Raw genomic sequence first — 13,590 nt, forward strand, 5'->3', positions numbered from 1 at the left:
CGACTGTTAACTGTGCGCGTGCGCATTGGAGAGCTCTATTAAAGGGATAGTTCACCCTAAAAATTACAGGGGAAAAAAATCTGTAATCTTTGATTCACTCTCATGTTGTTTAAAAAATGTATTAATATGGTAATATTTAAATGCTACTCAGAATGAAAAGTTTAATTTATTTTGAGTAATTGTGTTAATCTTGAAAAAAAACCCCGATAATAGCTTGTGTCCAATCACACGTAACGTTACACGTTTGTACTTTTCTCTGTACAGTTACAGGACAGTTATTTATTTCTGTGGTGGGGAGTGTGTATTAGACAGGTGCGCAGTGTCGTAATTCAGTGTATTCGATTTCGATTGATTTATCGATTCATTTGATTCACTGGTGACGCAATTTATACATTGACGAAGCATAAGCGATTCACTGACCCGGTTGTTTGAATCTTCGCATATGGATTCACTCCTGTGATTCACTCTATGGATTCACTCATAGATTCACTGACACAAATGATTCTCTGTCAGAATGATTCAGTGATTCAAAAGTGTCATCAGTTGTTTACTTGTTGTATCACAGTGACTCGTTCCGACAGCAGTGTGTGTTTAGTTCAGCTGCACATAGCAGCTTCCAAAATAACGTATTTCGTATATTAATATGTTTGATTGATTTTTATTTAATGTACATATTCTGTTTAAGTCATTTATTATTGTTGGGCCTATATTGAATGGCTTTCAGTGGGTTAGCTCTCAGCTAGCGCTAACCTACCCAGCGCTCCTCAAAATCAACCGATTCAGTTCGTCAAAAAACAAAACAATTCTGAAACATGTCGTGTACGTGTGCTTTAGCAGCGAGAAAACTCATAAATTCTGCTCATAAAGGTAAGAAGAAAGTCGTATTTTGAGAAATGTTGATGTTTGTTTCTTTCTTAGTCTAGTTTTGCTAGCGCTGGTGCGCTAACATATTAACAAACAAATCATAAATGATGTTCAATGATACACAAACATTTACATCCACCCTCATATAGAAAAGTAGATTTAAATCCTTTATAAAGTAAAACAAAAAAAAAAACATTATACGGTTGTTGACAAGTGCATCTATTGTAATGTTAGCCTACATATGAGAAATAACTATAACCAGATTGTTTAATAAAATGTTAACCTACAAGTGATTTAATTTAGGAATTGTTATGATGTTTAAGTTGTCTTTATTTATTTGTCTGTTAGTGTTGCCTGGTTGTTATTTTAAATCGTTTTCTAGATTAATAAAATGAAAAATGATTAGTGTTCTTTGTCAGTAGTCTGATAAGAAACATTATTTTAATGGTTGGATATTTGATTTCGGTTCTAGTAAAATGTAAATTTTGTTGCCAATATCCTGTAGAGGCACTCTAAACAACATGATAATGATTTCATAACTGGCATCATGTAATTGTTATTTTGAGTGAATTTCCTCCCGAAGGTCTCATGTTTGTGTTATGTGACACAGGAATATCTGGCTCCAGAGTCCAGTTCTTGTCACTGAGCCTCCCGGGAGCTCGTGAGGTTCGTCTGGCACGCCGTATACCCGTCAGGTCATTCTCCGAGACTTCTGTGTACTTTGCTTCAAAAGATGGGATGAAAGATGGAGATGGTGGAAAGGTACGATGATAGATGATACTTGTCATACACTACCTATTCTCTGACAACAAGGGTTTAAGGAGGAAATAACAGCTTGCCAAGATAATTAAGTTCATCCTCTTTCTGGAATTTGTTTTTGATATATGTATACTTGTCTTCCTTTTAAGAAATCTGTTGGTGAAGGAAGTGGAAAGAGATCCAGCTCAAATAATTCTGGTAAAGGAGGAAGTCAGCTGAGATGCCCTAAATGTGGAGATCCTTGCACACATGTAGAAACATTTGTTTGTGAGTACTTGATTTATTTTACATGGTTTAATTTTCTATTACCATTTCATTTTTATTTGATTTTGTTAATTTTTTTCCACATAATTGTTTGTCTGCTGTGTTTAATATGGGATTACTCAAGATGATGAATTTTATTACCGACCTCGTTTCCAAAAAGTTATGGTTTATTTTGGCCTTGTGCATGTTTAAGTAGGCCAGAGTGTTAACTGAACTAACTGTTCAATGCTAAAAATAAATCACACACAAGTTGCTTTTTCATCTGCTGGTGCTTTAATTAGTAACAAGGTTTTAAAGTTGCTCAGTTAAAAGTAACACATTGAGATTGCGGTTTAAGAAATTCTTTATTGCTTTCTTATTTTATTAAAGGAGTAGTTCACTTTTTAAAAAAACTTTTGCTGATAATTTACTCATCCCCATGTCATCCAAGATGTCCATGTCATTCTTTCTTCAGTCGAAAAGAAATTAAGGTTTTTGATGAAAACATTCCAGGATTTTTCAACATATAATGGAATTCAATGGGGACCAATTGGTTTAAGGTCCAAAATACAGTTTCAGTGCAAACTGTTCAAAGGGTTTTAAACGATTTCAGACGATGAATAAGGGTCTTATCAAGCGAAATGATCACTCATTTAAAAAAAAAAAAAACACAAAAAAAAACAAAGCTAAGGTGTAATTATAAGCTCAAATGGTCGCCTTGCTCTGTACTGTGATGCGCGTTTGTGACTCCTGTTCGAACTCTGAACAAATCTTTTTCCGTGTCATTTGGTTGATTCAACAAACAAAATTAACAAATTGACTCGGAAAAAGATTCGTTCATAAGTTTAACGAGACAGGAGAGTCACGAACACGCATCACAGAACAGAGCAAGGCGACCATTTGAGCTTATAAAACGTAAACTTTCTTTTTTTAAATGAGCGATCGTTTCGATTGATAAGACCCTTATTCATCGTCTAAAATTGTTTAAAGCCCTTTGAACAGTTTGCAGTTGGCACTGAAACTGTCTTTTGGACCTTGAACCGTTTGGTTACCATTGAAGTGCATTATATGGAGAAAAATCCTCGAATGTTTTCATCAAAAACCTTAATTTCTTTCTGACTGAAGAAAGAATGATATGGATATCTTGGATTGCATTGGGGTGAGTAAATTATCAGCAAAAGTTTTTTTTTTTTTTAAGTGAACTACTCCTTTAATGTTGTAATTGTTGTTGTTATTATTATTAAATATTCTAACAATATTTCAGTTTCAATTAATCATTCAGCTCTATTTAAAAGTGAGTAGAATGAGTAACAGTCCCATTATTTTAATAAAATTACACTAAGATGTTATTTCTCTTTTGTGTAGCATCAACTCGCTTTGTGAAATGTGAAAAATGCCATCACTTTTTCGTGGTGCTTTCCGAAACGGACACTAAGAAGAGTTTGAGTAAAGACCCAGAATCCGCAGCTGAAGCTGTCAAGATGGCTTTCCAACAGAAACCCCCTCCACCACCTAAAAAAGTTGGTTATTCATTTTACTTTGAGATTTTAAAGCAGTATTACACACTGTGATATGGTTATCTAGCTGGTTGTCTCCATCTCTTTGTTTTTGTTTTCTCGCAGATCTATGCTTATCTGGATAAGTATGTTGTGGGTCAGGACCATGCTAAGAAGGTTCTGGCGGTGGCCGTTTACAACCATTATAAACGCATCTACAACAACATGCCCACGGGCTCCAGACAGCAGCAGGTGGAGGCGGAGAAACAGGCCTCCCTCACTCCTCGAGGTGTGTGTGTGTGTGTGTGTGTGTGTGTGTGTGTGTGTGTGTGTGTGTGTGTGTGTGTGTGTGTGTGTGTGTGTGCGTGTAAAACACACATGGAAGGTAGGAGCAGGTGGTTTTCACTAAACGGGTCTTATGTAAGATAAAGACGGCCATTAGGAAATGAATCTGTTACAGGATACAAATTAAATTCTTGTCCTCGAAAAGCCTGGTTTCAGCTGAAAGCAAAATGAAGAAGTGACTCTTTGGGCAATAGTAGGGATGATCGCTGCGACTTCTACTCTCCATTTCTAATGAATATACTGTTTTACCTAGAAATATGCCACATTAGTTCCATTGCATTCCGGTTATACAGTGTTTCTAATAAAGGATATGACAGTTTGCCACTGTGTTCGTTCTTGAATCTTCTAATCTTCTCCTCCAGAAGCCAAAATAACCTTTGTGTTCATTAGTATCTAATCCAACAGTAGCATTTTATGATATCTGTCATCTTTTGGCATTTGTACAATTCAGAAGCATTTTTGCAGCAGTTTACTAAATTGATCAGGGTTTTTTTTTTATAACTGTCCTCCTTTCTCTGTAGAGCTAGAGCTAAGACGACGAGAGGACGAATACAGGTTTACAAGTAAGTGTGTCCACATCCATAATCTTATTGTCCATGAAGTATGTCATTTAAACCATTTATTTTTCGAAAACAAGTTTGTTTTATGTTGCTTCAGTTTGCTTTGATTTATGTTGGGTGTTGTACAAATGCCAAAAAATCACGTAGTCCGTTTTCTTCCTTTCCTTTACCCCTTTTTATTGTTGAAATGTTATATCATTGCATAATTACGTAAGTGGCAATGCATGCATCAGAAAGACTGCTGGTTCATGTGTCGCTTTTGTCAAATGCAGCTTTCAGAGGTCCTTGTCACATGAAATCCCTGTAGATCCTGTGATTAGAGCAGCTGTGCACACTAAGCAAATTGACCTTACCAGTTCACAGTGCATGATGCAACTAGTCTTTACTGAAGAAAAGAGTAAACATTTCGGTGCTGTTATAACTATAAATATTATAAATATTATTAATATACTTATTTGCGATTTGCAAAACCTTTATATTAAATATTCAGTTTTCATTTTAGATTTTGCTTGAATATTTTTTATGTATTTTTGTCATTTTTTTATTCATTTTACTCATTTCTATTTAGCTTTAATTTATTTATTTTTATATTAGTCATTTTAATACTTTGACTTAAACTAGTTTTATCAATTTGTATTTTTTTTAAAAAGTTTTTCATGTTTTTATATTTTATTCTTTATATAGAAAGTATATATGCACGTATATGTAAGTATAGAGTTTTGATTATAACTTTTTATTATTATCATATGACTCGTAAAGCAATGTTCGATATGAGTTGAAGCTGAGTGGACATCATGTGTGGCATGCTTTCAATTACCTAAAAATATTTTTTTTGGCCCCATCCCTCATTTCGTTGATCATTTTGTGATTAAAATTGTCTTCTGATTTTGCTTGTGCAAATTTATATAAATTATTAAATAATAATACACATCTTTGTATCAAAGTCTTTTCAAGTGGTTTAACAAAAATGTGAGCTTTGGATGCTTTGATTCAAACACTTATAGACTGTAGACCATTGTAAGTGCATTACTGTAAACATGTATTTTGTAATTATGATAAGTGAGGTGTTGAAACTATTATGATAATTGACAGTGTGCCACTCAAAAGGTCAAAGACTTGACCTTTGAACCTGGAACATTCCTTTTAAAAATATTATGTAAACTGGACTAATTACATAAGAATTTTTTAAAGATACGTAATCAAGATTCCGGAAACAGTAAGCTTAAAAAATTCATAATTTATGCATTTATTGTTTTGTTTTTGCTGCTGTTGTTTAATTTGTCCAGAGCTGCTCCAGATCGCAGGGATCAGTCCTCATGGAAACGCTCTGGGTGCCTCCATGCAGCAGCAGTTGAACCAGCAGGCAGCTCCAGAGAAGAGAGGAGGAGAAGTGCTGGACACAACACACACTGACATCAAACTAGAGAAGAGCAACATAGTGCTGCTGGGCCCTACTGGCTCTGGTAAGACCGAAAAACACTTTCAGTGTTTTCAGCGTTAATTATTAAAGCGATAGTTCACTTTAAAATGAATTTTTTGTGTGTTTTAGCTTACCTCAAGGGCATCCAAGATGTAGGTGTCTTCAATTTTGATATTTTTAGGTCGAACCATTCGTGTCTATCAGTCATATAATGGAGGTCAATGGTCACCACCTCAAAGAGCATGCACAGAGAAGTCCAAATTAAACCTGATTTAATGACTCGTAAATGTAAGTACACATTGATGGCCTAAGACACGAAACGAGCGGTTTGTGTGAGAAAACGAACAGTATTTATATAGTTTTTACCTCTTGTTACAACAGCCACGTCCGAGTGATCTGAGGGCGCGGGTCTTTGTGGCTGTGGTTACGAGAGGTAAAAACACTTTAAGACACATTTCGTGTGTCTTAACCATCAATGTGTACTTACATTTACGGGTCATTAAATCATGTTTAATTTGAACTTCTCTGTCCATGCTCTTTAAAGGTGGTGACCATTGACCTCCATTATATGACTCATAGACACAAACTGTTTGACCTATAAAATTGAAAATACTGTGGAAACAAAGACACCTACATCTTGGATGCCCTTGACGTAAGCTAAAACATATTCAAAATTCATTTCAATGTGAACTATCCCTTTAAACGGCACAAAGATGTGATCAAATAAAGGCAGCTTTGGTGAGCAATTCGCAGACCCTATACCTTTTAACATTAGTTTATGTTTTGAGTGTGGTAATATGGAAAAATTAGAAACCTTGAGTTGTGTGACAGGAAAAACACTTCTGGCACAAACGCTGGCCAAATGCCTGGATGTTCCCTTTGCAATCTGTGACTGCACCACCCTCACCCAGGCAGGGTACGTGGGAGAGGACATTGAGTCAGTCATCGCCAAGCTTCTGCAGGACGCCAACTATGTGATCGAGAAAGCTCAACAAGGTAGCAGTTGTGGGAATCTAGCTGTGACATTTACCCACATGTTTGAAATATTCAAAAATAATTTTTTCAATTAAAGTTCGATTTGGATGTTGAAATTGTTTCAGGTATCGTGTTTTTGGACGAAGTGGACAAGATTGGCAGCGTTCCCGGGATCCATCAGTTAAGGGATGTTGGAGGAGAGGGAGTGCAGCAGGTTTGTTATTAAAAATGAAGCAGATTCTCTGTCCTAGATTACGCACTTCGGATGTGTCACTGATATTCAGCTAAACTTTGACCTAAATCGCAAGAACGCTCACACAGCTGTTAAAGATTTACAGAAACAGTCTGTTATTCTTGAAATCTCACTTCTGTATAAGTGTACTTCTTTAATCACTAACAAAAATGTATATTTTTTACAAAATCTGCCAGTAATTTTTTATGACTACAGAAAACAGATTTTAGTCATACATAAAATTTGTTTTTACAGAAAGATTAAAAAAAATAACCTAAACTGTGATAGTGTTTTTGTTTGATGAATAACTTTACGTTGTTTTTGTAGGGTTTACTTAAGCTACTGGAAGGCACTATTGTTAATGTTCCTGAGAAGAACACAAGGAAGCTGAGAGGTGAAACTGTGCAAGTTGATACCACCAACATCCTGTTTGTAGCATCTGGAGCATTTAATGGACTCGACCGTATCATCAGCAGGAGAAAGAATGAGAAGGTATGTTCTAAAAGAATGTTGACGCATAACAATAAAGCTTTATTCACAAAATGGTGAAAGATTTGCTTGGTTATCTTAAATTTCATATTTATTTAAATTTAATTAATGGATCAATAGCCGCGTTTCCACTGCCGGGCTAGGGCTGGGCCAGAGCTAACAGCGAGCCGAGCCGAGCTAGTGGCCTCGGGCCTCAAGCACCGGGCTTGCGTTTCCACTGCCGGGCCAGTAGCCCCACAGCGCTGCCCCAGACCCCACCCCTAACACGCCTTTCAGGATCAAACGTCATAAAACCCAACCCATTTCAGCGGGTATTATGAATTAATTTATTTTTTAAATTAGGAAGATAGCATGTATATTATTAACTCACCTGCCGTAGTGGCTGCAATAGTGTCCCGAGACCAGTACAGGCGATTCTCCATTTCAAGCAGCGATTTTTTTGCGCGATATAACAGGCTGCGGGCACGTTTTCAAGTTATTCATTAACCGTTAACCGAGGCCCATCGGTTAATACTCGGTGCATAGTGTGCGCGCCGCAACCTCGAGATACAGAGTTAATTTTTTTAACACCTTTAATAACTGATTGGACCCCATTTGAAACGAAATTAATTTATAGAAATAAAACGCAGCAAGTACGGAGCAGTTAAAGCCGCATTTCCATCACCCTTCAAACTGAAATTGCCAATTGAAAATAAGCAAAACGTCCATTTCATTGTCTGCAAATAATAATAATAATAATAATAATAACCATCATCATCATTATTGTAACATTTTATTAGGCTCCATATGTAGAAGACGCCTTTATCCAAAAAAGGAACAGAGCACAAATAAACACAATATTTTTGACGCATATCAGCGCATATCCAGTGTGTGTGGAGCACGCACTGATGGCTGCGAGACGCCCATGTGAACACTTGCAGTTTCATTGCATTTCTTTCAGTGGAAACAACTTAAAATACTCTTTCATTTCTGGTCATACAGAAAATAATAATACATTATTCGCAAATACATTTATTTGCGTAAACTCACAATAACAAGAAAACGTTGTGCTTTAACAATTAATCAAGGCGCGCTTCATGATCTCCGTGAACTGAAGCGCGAGACCTGAAACAGCCACCGCATTCGAATTTGTTCGTTTTAAATTGGACATTTAAAGCTTTAGTCTTGTAGATTAAAGCTTTAAATGTCCAATTTAAAACGAACAAATTCGAATCGAAAGCCAATATCTTCTGACTATGTAATTATGTAGCTAATTAATTTCTCTCTAAATGTGCATCCGGAGATGGAGATATGTTTTTAGCCGAAAATCATTTAGAAAACAATAGTTTATTAATAAACAATTAATGCCTCGTTATTTTATATTATTTTATTATCAGACACAATTTATTATAGCCTATAAATCACCTATAATCCCCTTTCTGTAGGCTGTGGTTACGGCTCTTCTCATTCAGCACTGCAGGGAAAATATCATTTCCAGGTTCTAATTTGGCCTCAGAAAAGCAGTAAAATATATATTTTTTTTCATATTAATTTGTCAAATATTTTAAATGTTTAAGGGGCAAAAAATCAAACAAATATCTGAAAATTCGTCGATATGTAGCCTATATATAGCCTATATATTTTTGCGCAGCATTTGGCATAGACCTACAGTTCAAATTAAAATGTTATGCAATTTTAAACGGTTAATCGGTTAAACATGGACACCCCTATGTGCATCTTGCTTCAGATCATAACGTTCCATAACACCGATAAACTCCGCCTTTTACCTTGAGCACGCCTCTAGCCCGAGCTGGCCCCCTCTGGCCCAAGGTATTCGACGGGCCAGAAATCCTGGCCGTTGGCCCTGAGGAAGCCCCGATCAAGCCCCGGAAGTGACAGTGGAAACGCGACTGGCCCTGGCACGCACTAGCACGGCCCGGCCCTGGCCCGGTAGTGGAAACGCGGCTAATGAACTGACGGCCTTAAAAAGTAGGTCTATTTATTTTTTAGTATGGGGTTGTCCGGATTACATAAACAAGATTATCAAGATAGCAAGATTTTTGTTTTTTATAAATTAATACTTTTGTTCAGAAAAGACTCATCAAATTTGACAGTGCAGACATTTATATTGTCAGATTATCATACGGACATAAATATGACACATTCATTGGACATAAAAGGTCTCTGCGGCAAAAGAGAACCTGGTGAAATGTTTCGAAATGTCTCATGGCAGTTTCAATAAAAGGATATGTTCAGTCACATTTTACAGTGTGTTTTTTTTTAATAATATTTCATAATATTACATGTTTTTACTGTGTTTTTGATCAAGTAAATAATAGTCAAGTCAAGTCACATTTATTTATATATCGCTTTTCACAATACAGATTGTATCAAAGCAGCTTCACAGTGATAACATGAAAGTAGTACAACACAGATCAATAATATTGTTAAATATTAAATATCCCCAACTGAGCAAGCCAAAGCAAATAATATATATATATATATATATATATATAATGTGCCCATTGTCTTTATATTCCACATATAGTACCTTGGGTTTGGAACACCGTCTAACATGGGGAAAGGTCGAAGAGCGGCAGCAGCGGCTGACCTGGCTAACACTACAGGTGGAGAGATGGACGCAGTGGCAGAGATCGAGGAGAAAGACCGACTTCTAAAACACGTGGAGGCCAGAGACCTTATTGAATTCGGCATGATTCCTGAGTTTGTGGGCCGTCTTCCCGTTGTGGTTCCACTGCACAGTCTGGATGAGGAGACGCTGGTGCGCATCCTTACGGAGCCACGCAATGCTGTCGTGCCGCAGTATCAGGCTCTCTTCAGCATGGACAAGGTTGGTACCTTATATATATGACTAGAGAGGTGTCAATAGATTAAACATTTTGATGCACATTATGTTGATGACACAATTCCGCGTTTCAGTCATTTATTTGCGTTGAATTATTTTAACATGTTAAGAATTTTATTTTAATTGTATGCCGTGTTAATAGGAACTTCCCATTTACTTGACTTTGAACCCCTAAAATTACAAAATAAAATAATAATTAAAAATAAAATGAAACTTTTTGCCATTTTTATTATCTCCTTTTGAACATTCTTTTATTATCATTATTGTTATTTTTTAAATATATTTATATTATAATATATATATTCATATTTTATTTATTTATTTAATTTGTTAATATAAGCAGATGCTTTATAGACAGTGCTACAAATTCAGTAAATAATATATAATACATAATATAATATGGTTAAATGTGGCATAAACTAAAAATCAAGTGTTTTTCTAAGGACTATGCTTTGCCTTTGTTTTGTATTAGTGTGATCTCAACGTTTCGACTGATGCCCTCAGAGCGATCGCCAGATTAGCGCTGGAGCGTAAAACCGGAGCCCGTGGGCTTAGATCCATAATGGTAAGAGAATGCTGTTTTTGTTGCTTGTATTGTATTCATTTTTCCATTCCTCAAAGGCATCATAGGTGTGCTCTGGTGATGTCATAAGCTGCCACTATTTCCCAACAGGAAAAACTGCTGCTTGATCCCATGTTTGAGGTGCCACATTCAGATATTGTGGCAGTGGAGGTGAACAAGGAAGTGGTTCAAGGAAAAGCACCAGCTCAGTACATAAGGTGAGAGCTTGAATGGCCTCGTGTTTTTTTTTTTTCTGTCATCTTATCTGTCTACGATTAAGTTTAAAACCTATTCTGACTCACCTGGGAACTATGGACAGTTTTCAGGCCTGAAGTTATTCTTTTTTTTCTCTCTCTCTTTGTTCTGAGCTGGGCCATTTTAAAGGGTTAGTTCACCCAAAAATGAAAATTCTGTCAGTATTTACTCACCCTCATGTTGTTCCAACCCCGTAAGACCTTCGTTCATCTTCGGAACACAAATTAAGATATTTAAGATATTAAGATCGCTCCTAATGTAGTTACCTAATGAAACCTTAAAAATTAAAGTATATCATGCATTTAAAGAATTTATTTTCATTTATTTTTTTGAATTGTAATGCACATTGCAATTATATATATATAAAAAACATTTTAAACAATATATATTAATCTGTAAACATAATATAATATTCCTCATTTTGGGTTCATTAAATTACTTGCAGAACTGTGGTTAGATTTGTACGTATATTGAGAATCTATACACTTGATGGCTTAACTGTCTATGTAAACCAACACACATTGCTGTCCTTTTGAATTTACTAATTACTAATTATTTTAATGGCACTTGGTAGTCATTTGATTAGTGTCATTGACTCTGTTGCTCTCTTCTCTCAGAGCTGCAGCTAAAGACTCCTCTGAGGAGGAGTATGATTCTGGAATCGAGGAGGAGAACTGGACAAGACAGGCTGATGCCGCCAAGAACTAAAAACTACAAACCCTGTTTAAAATCAAGACTTTTCTCTAGCTGATTGTTTGCATCCTCCGTTGTCCTAAGGGTCCATTTCTCACTAGACGCTTGTGATGATTTGTTACACACTTTGGAAAATCATATTCTGTGAACTTATGCCATCTCTTTCCTCACTTTATGTAATCATGGCTCTTAGAAATAATTTCAGTCCTCCAAGTCTGTGGGAAGTCTCCCCTGAACCTATCCTCCTAAAGAGATCTATGAAATATAAAGAATTTTATTTTATTTTATTTCATTTTAATTTTTCTTTGCCCTGCTTTGGAATAAAATTACACATTTGTGTCACACTGGTCATGTGCTTGTTATAGTTACTGTAGCAGATATTGAAATAAAGACTCCAATATGACATTTCTGTAGCTGAACCACGTGAATAATAATAATTAGAACCCCACCAGAATATGAATTTGATAGATTATGTCTCTGTATAAGCTAACTTTAAATTTGGCATATTATTTTTTTCCTTCACTCAATGCTGTGGATTGAAGTGGGATTTTTAGATGTCCAGTTTGCTATTACTCTCAGGCTGTTATTTGCATTATATTAAGTGTCAAGAAAATCAGTAACCTGCTGGACCTTCAAGGACATGCCTATTGTCACCTGATCAATGTCTTGTTTTAATTTCTCCTGTTATTCACAAAGTTGCCCAGTAATGGAATATGTATTTGTACATGGCAACCAAGTCAACTGGTCTCTTTGAGAAAGTTGCACATCAGTAACTGCAGTAGTTACACAGTGATTTAATCTCTGTGCTGGATTACCGGTGTAATTCATTTTTAATCTCTTCATAGAAATCGATTTCTTTTTCTTTTGAATTGCATTGTTATAGAGTTTACTCACATTAATGCAAACTGGGAAAGGGTTACTTTTTACATAGAGAGAGTAGAAACCTTATATGTTTTTGATCCTCTGCCGTCAAGTCAAAGGATATATGTACAAAAAAAAAAGATGTATGAATAAAATGTAAATATTATCACTGAACAATGCAGGTATTCTGTTGTATTTCAATAAACACAATGAGCGTTAGATAAAGACCAACAACGAAACTAAATATGACATTGCTTAATGGACAAACAAAATATGTATACAGCATAGCATAAAATACATTATGAAATGTAGTATTAATTAAAGGGATAGTTCACTAAAAAATTAAAAATCAGTCATTTATTCACACTCATAGTCAAAACTAGCAATATTTTCTTCCATGAAACCTTTTATTTTTCATTCATCATTTAGTTTCACTAAATGGAAAGATGAAATGGAGGCTGTCGTCCTTTTGTGTTTCATGGAAGAAAGAACTAAAGGAGTAAATCATAACAGAATTTTCCGTTGTAGTTAAACTATTCATTTTACTACAGTACAATGAAATGTTAGAGTAATGACTTGAATCAGCCAATAGCCTACTCTTTATTTATTGAACAAAGAGGGATAGTATTGACAACATTAAATATATAAATGCATAATTAAATATACTTATAACAAATGTTTCAACTAATGGATGAAATAATATTAGCAGAATAAGTTTTTCTTATAGAATAGAGAAGAACAGAATATAGAATGCAATAGGTAATGTTTTCTAAGTCACTTATGCTGAAGAAGCCTGCATTTATTTGGTCAAAACAACATACGGTAAAACATATTGTGAAATGTTATTGCAAATTAAAATATTTTCTATTTGAATATAATTTAACATTCAAGAAGTTGAGAACAGCATTGTCTTCAGTGTCACATGATCCTCCAGAAATCATCCCAAAATGCTGAGTTCCTGCTCAAGAAATATTTCATTATTATCAATGTT

At 35.4% G+C, this 13,590-nt stretch overlaps 1 protein-coding gene across 2 annotated transcripts; it reads left to right on the top strand.

Moving 5' to 3' along the window:
* The first annotated feature begins 58 nt into the window (after window positions 1-58).
* clpxa (caseinolytic mitochondrial matrix peptidase chaperone subunit Xa) lies at window positions 59-12,143 on the top strand. 2 transcript variants are annotated; one of them, XM_039659115.2, is made up of 14 exons: window positions 59-867; window positions 1,475-1,626; window positions 1,773-1,890; window positions 3,232-3,386; window positions 3,489-3,651; window positions 4,229-4,270; window positions 5,554-5,730; window positions 6,519-6,683; window positions 6,788-6,876; window positions 7,222-7,386; window positions 9,911-10,213; window positions 10,701-10,793; window positions 10,902-11,008; window positions 11,663-12,143. In XM_039659115.2, the coding sequence occupies exons 1-14, from the start codon at window positions 813-815 to the stop codon at window positions 11,751-11,753; spliced, it is 1,875 nt and encodes a 624-aa protein (XP_039515049.1). In that variant the 5' UTR covers window positions 59-812; the 3' UTR covers window positions 11,754-12,143. The 2 variants fall into 2 exon arrangements, with proteins under 2 accessions (XP_039515049.1, XP_039515050.1); XM_039659116.2 differs by lacking the exon at window positions 4,229-4,270.
* Window positions 12,144-13,590: the final 1,447 nt, after the last annotated feature.

Source organism: Pimephales promelas, chromosome 1, assembly GCF_988280905.1.
Source record: "Pimephales promelas chromosome 1, fPimPro1.hap1.1, whole genome shotgun sequence".
NCBI lineage: Eukaryota > Metazoa > Chordata > Actinopteri > Cypriniformes > Leuciscidae > Pimephales > Pimephales promelas.

Excerpts from the sequence above, each read along its gene's own strand:
- clpxa (XM_039659115.2), top strand. The coding sequence starts at position 813 with ATGTCGTGTACGTGTGCTTTAGCAGCGAGAAAACTCATAAATTCTGCT. Across the intron at positions 1,627-1,772 it reads AAGATGGAGATGGTGGAAAG|AAATCTGTTGGTGAAGGAAG; the intron begins GTACGATGATAG and ends CTTCCTTTTAAG. Across the intron at positions 1,891-3,231 it reads ACATGTAGAAACATTTGTTT|CATCAACTCGCTTTGTGAAA; the intron begins GTGAGTACTTGA and ends TCTTTTGTGTAG.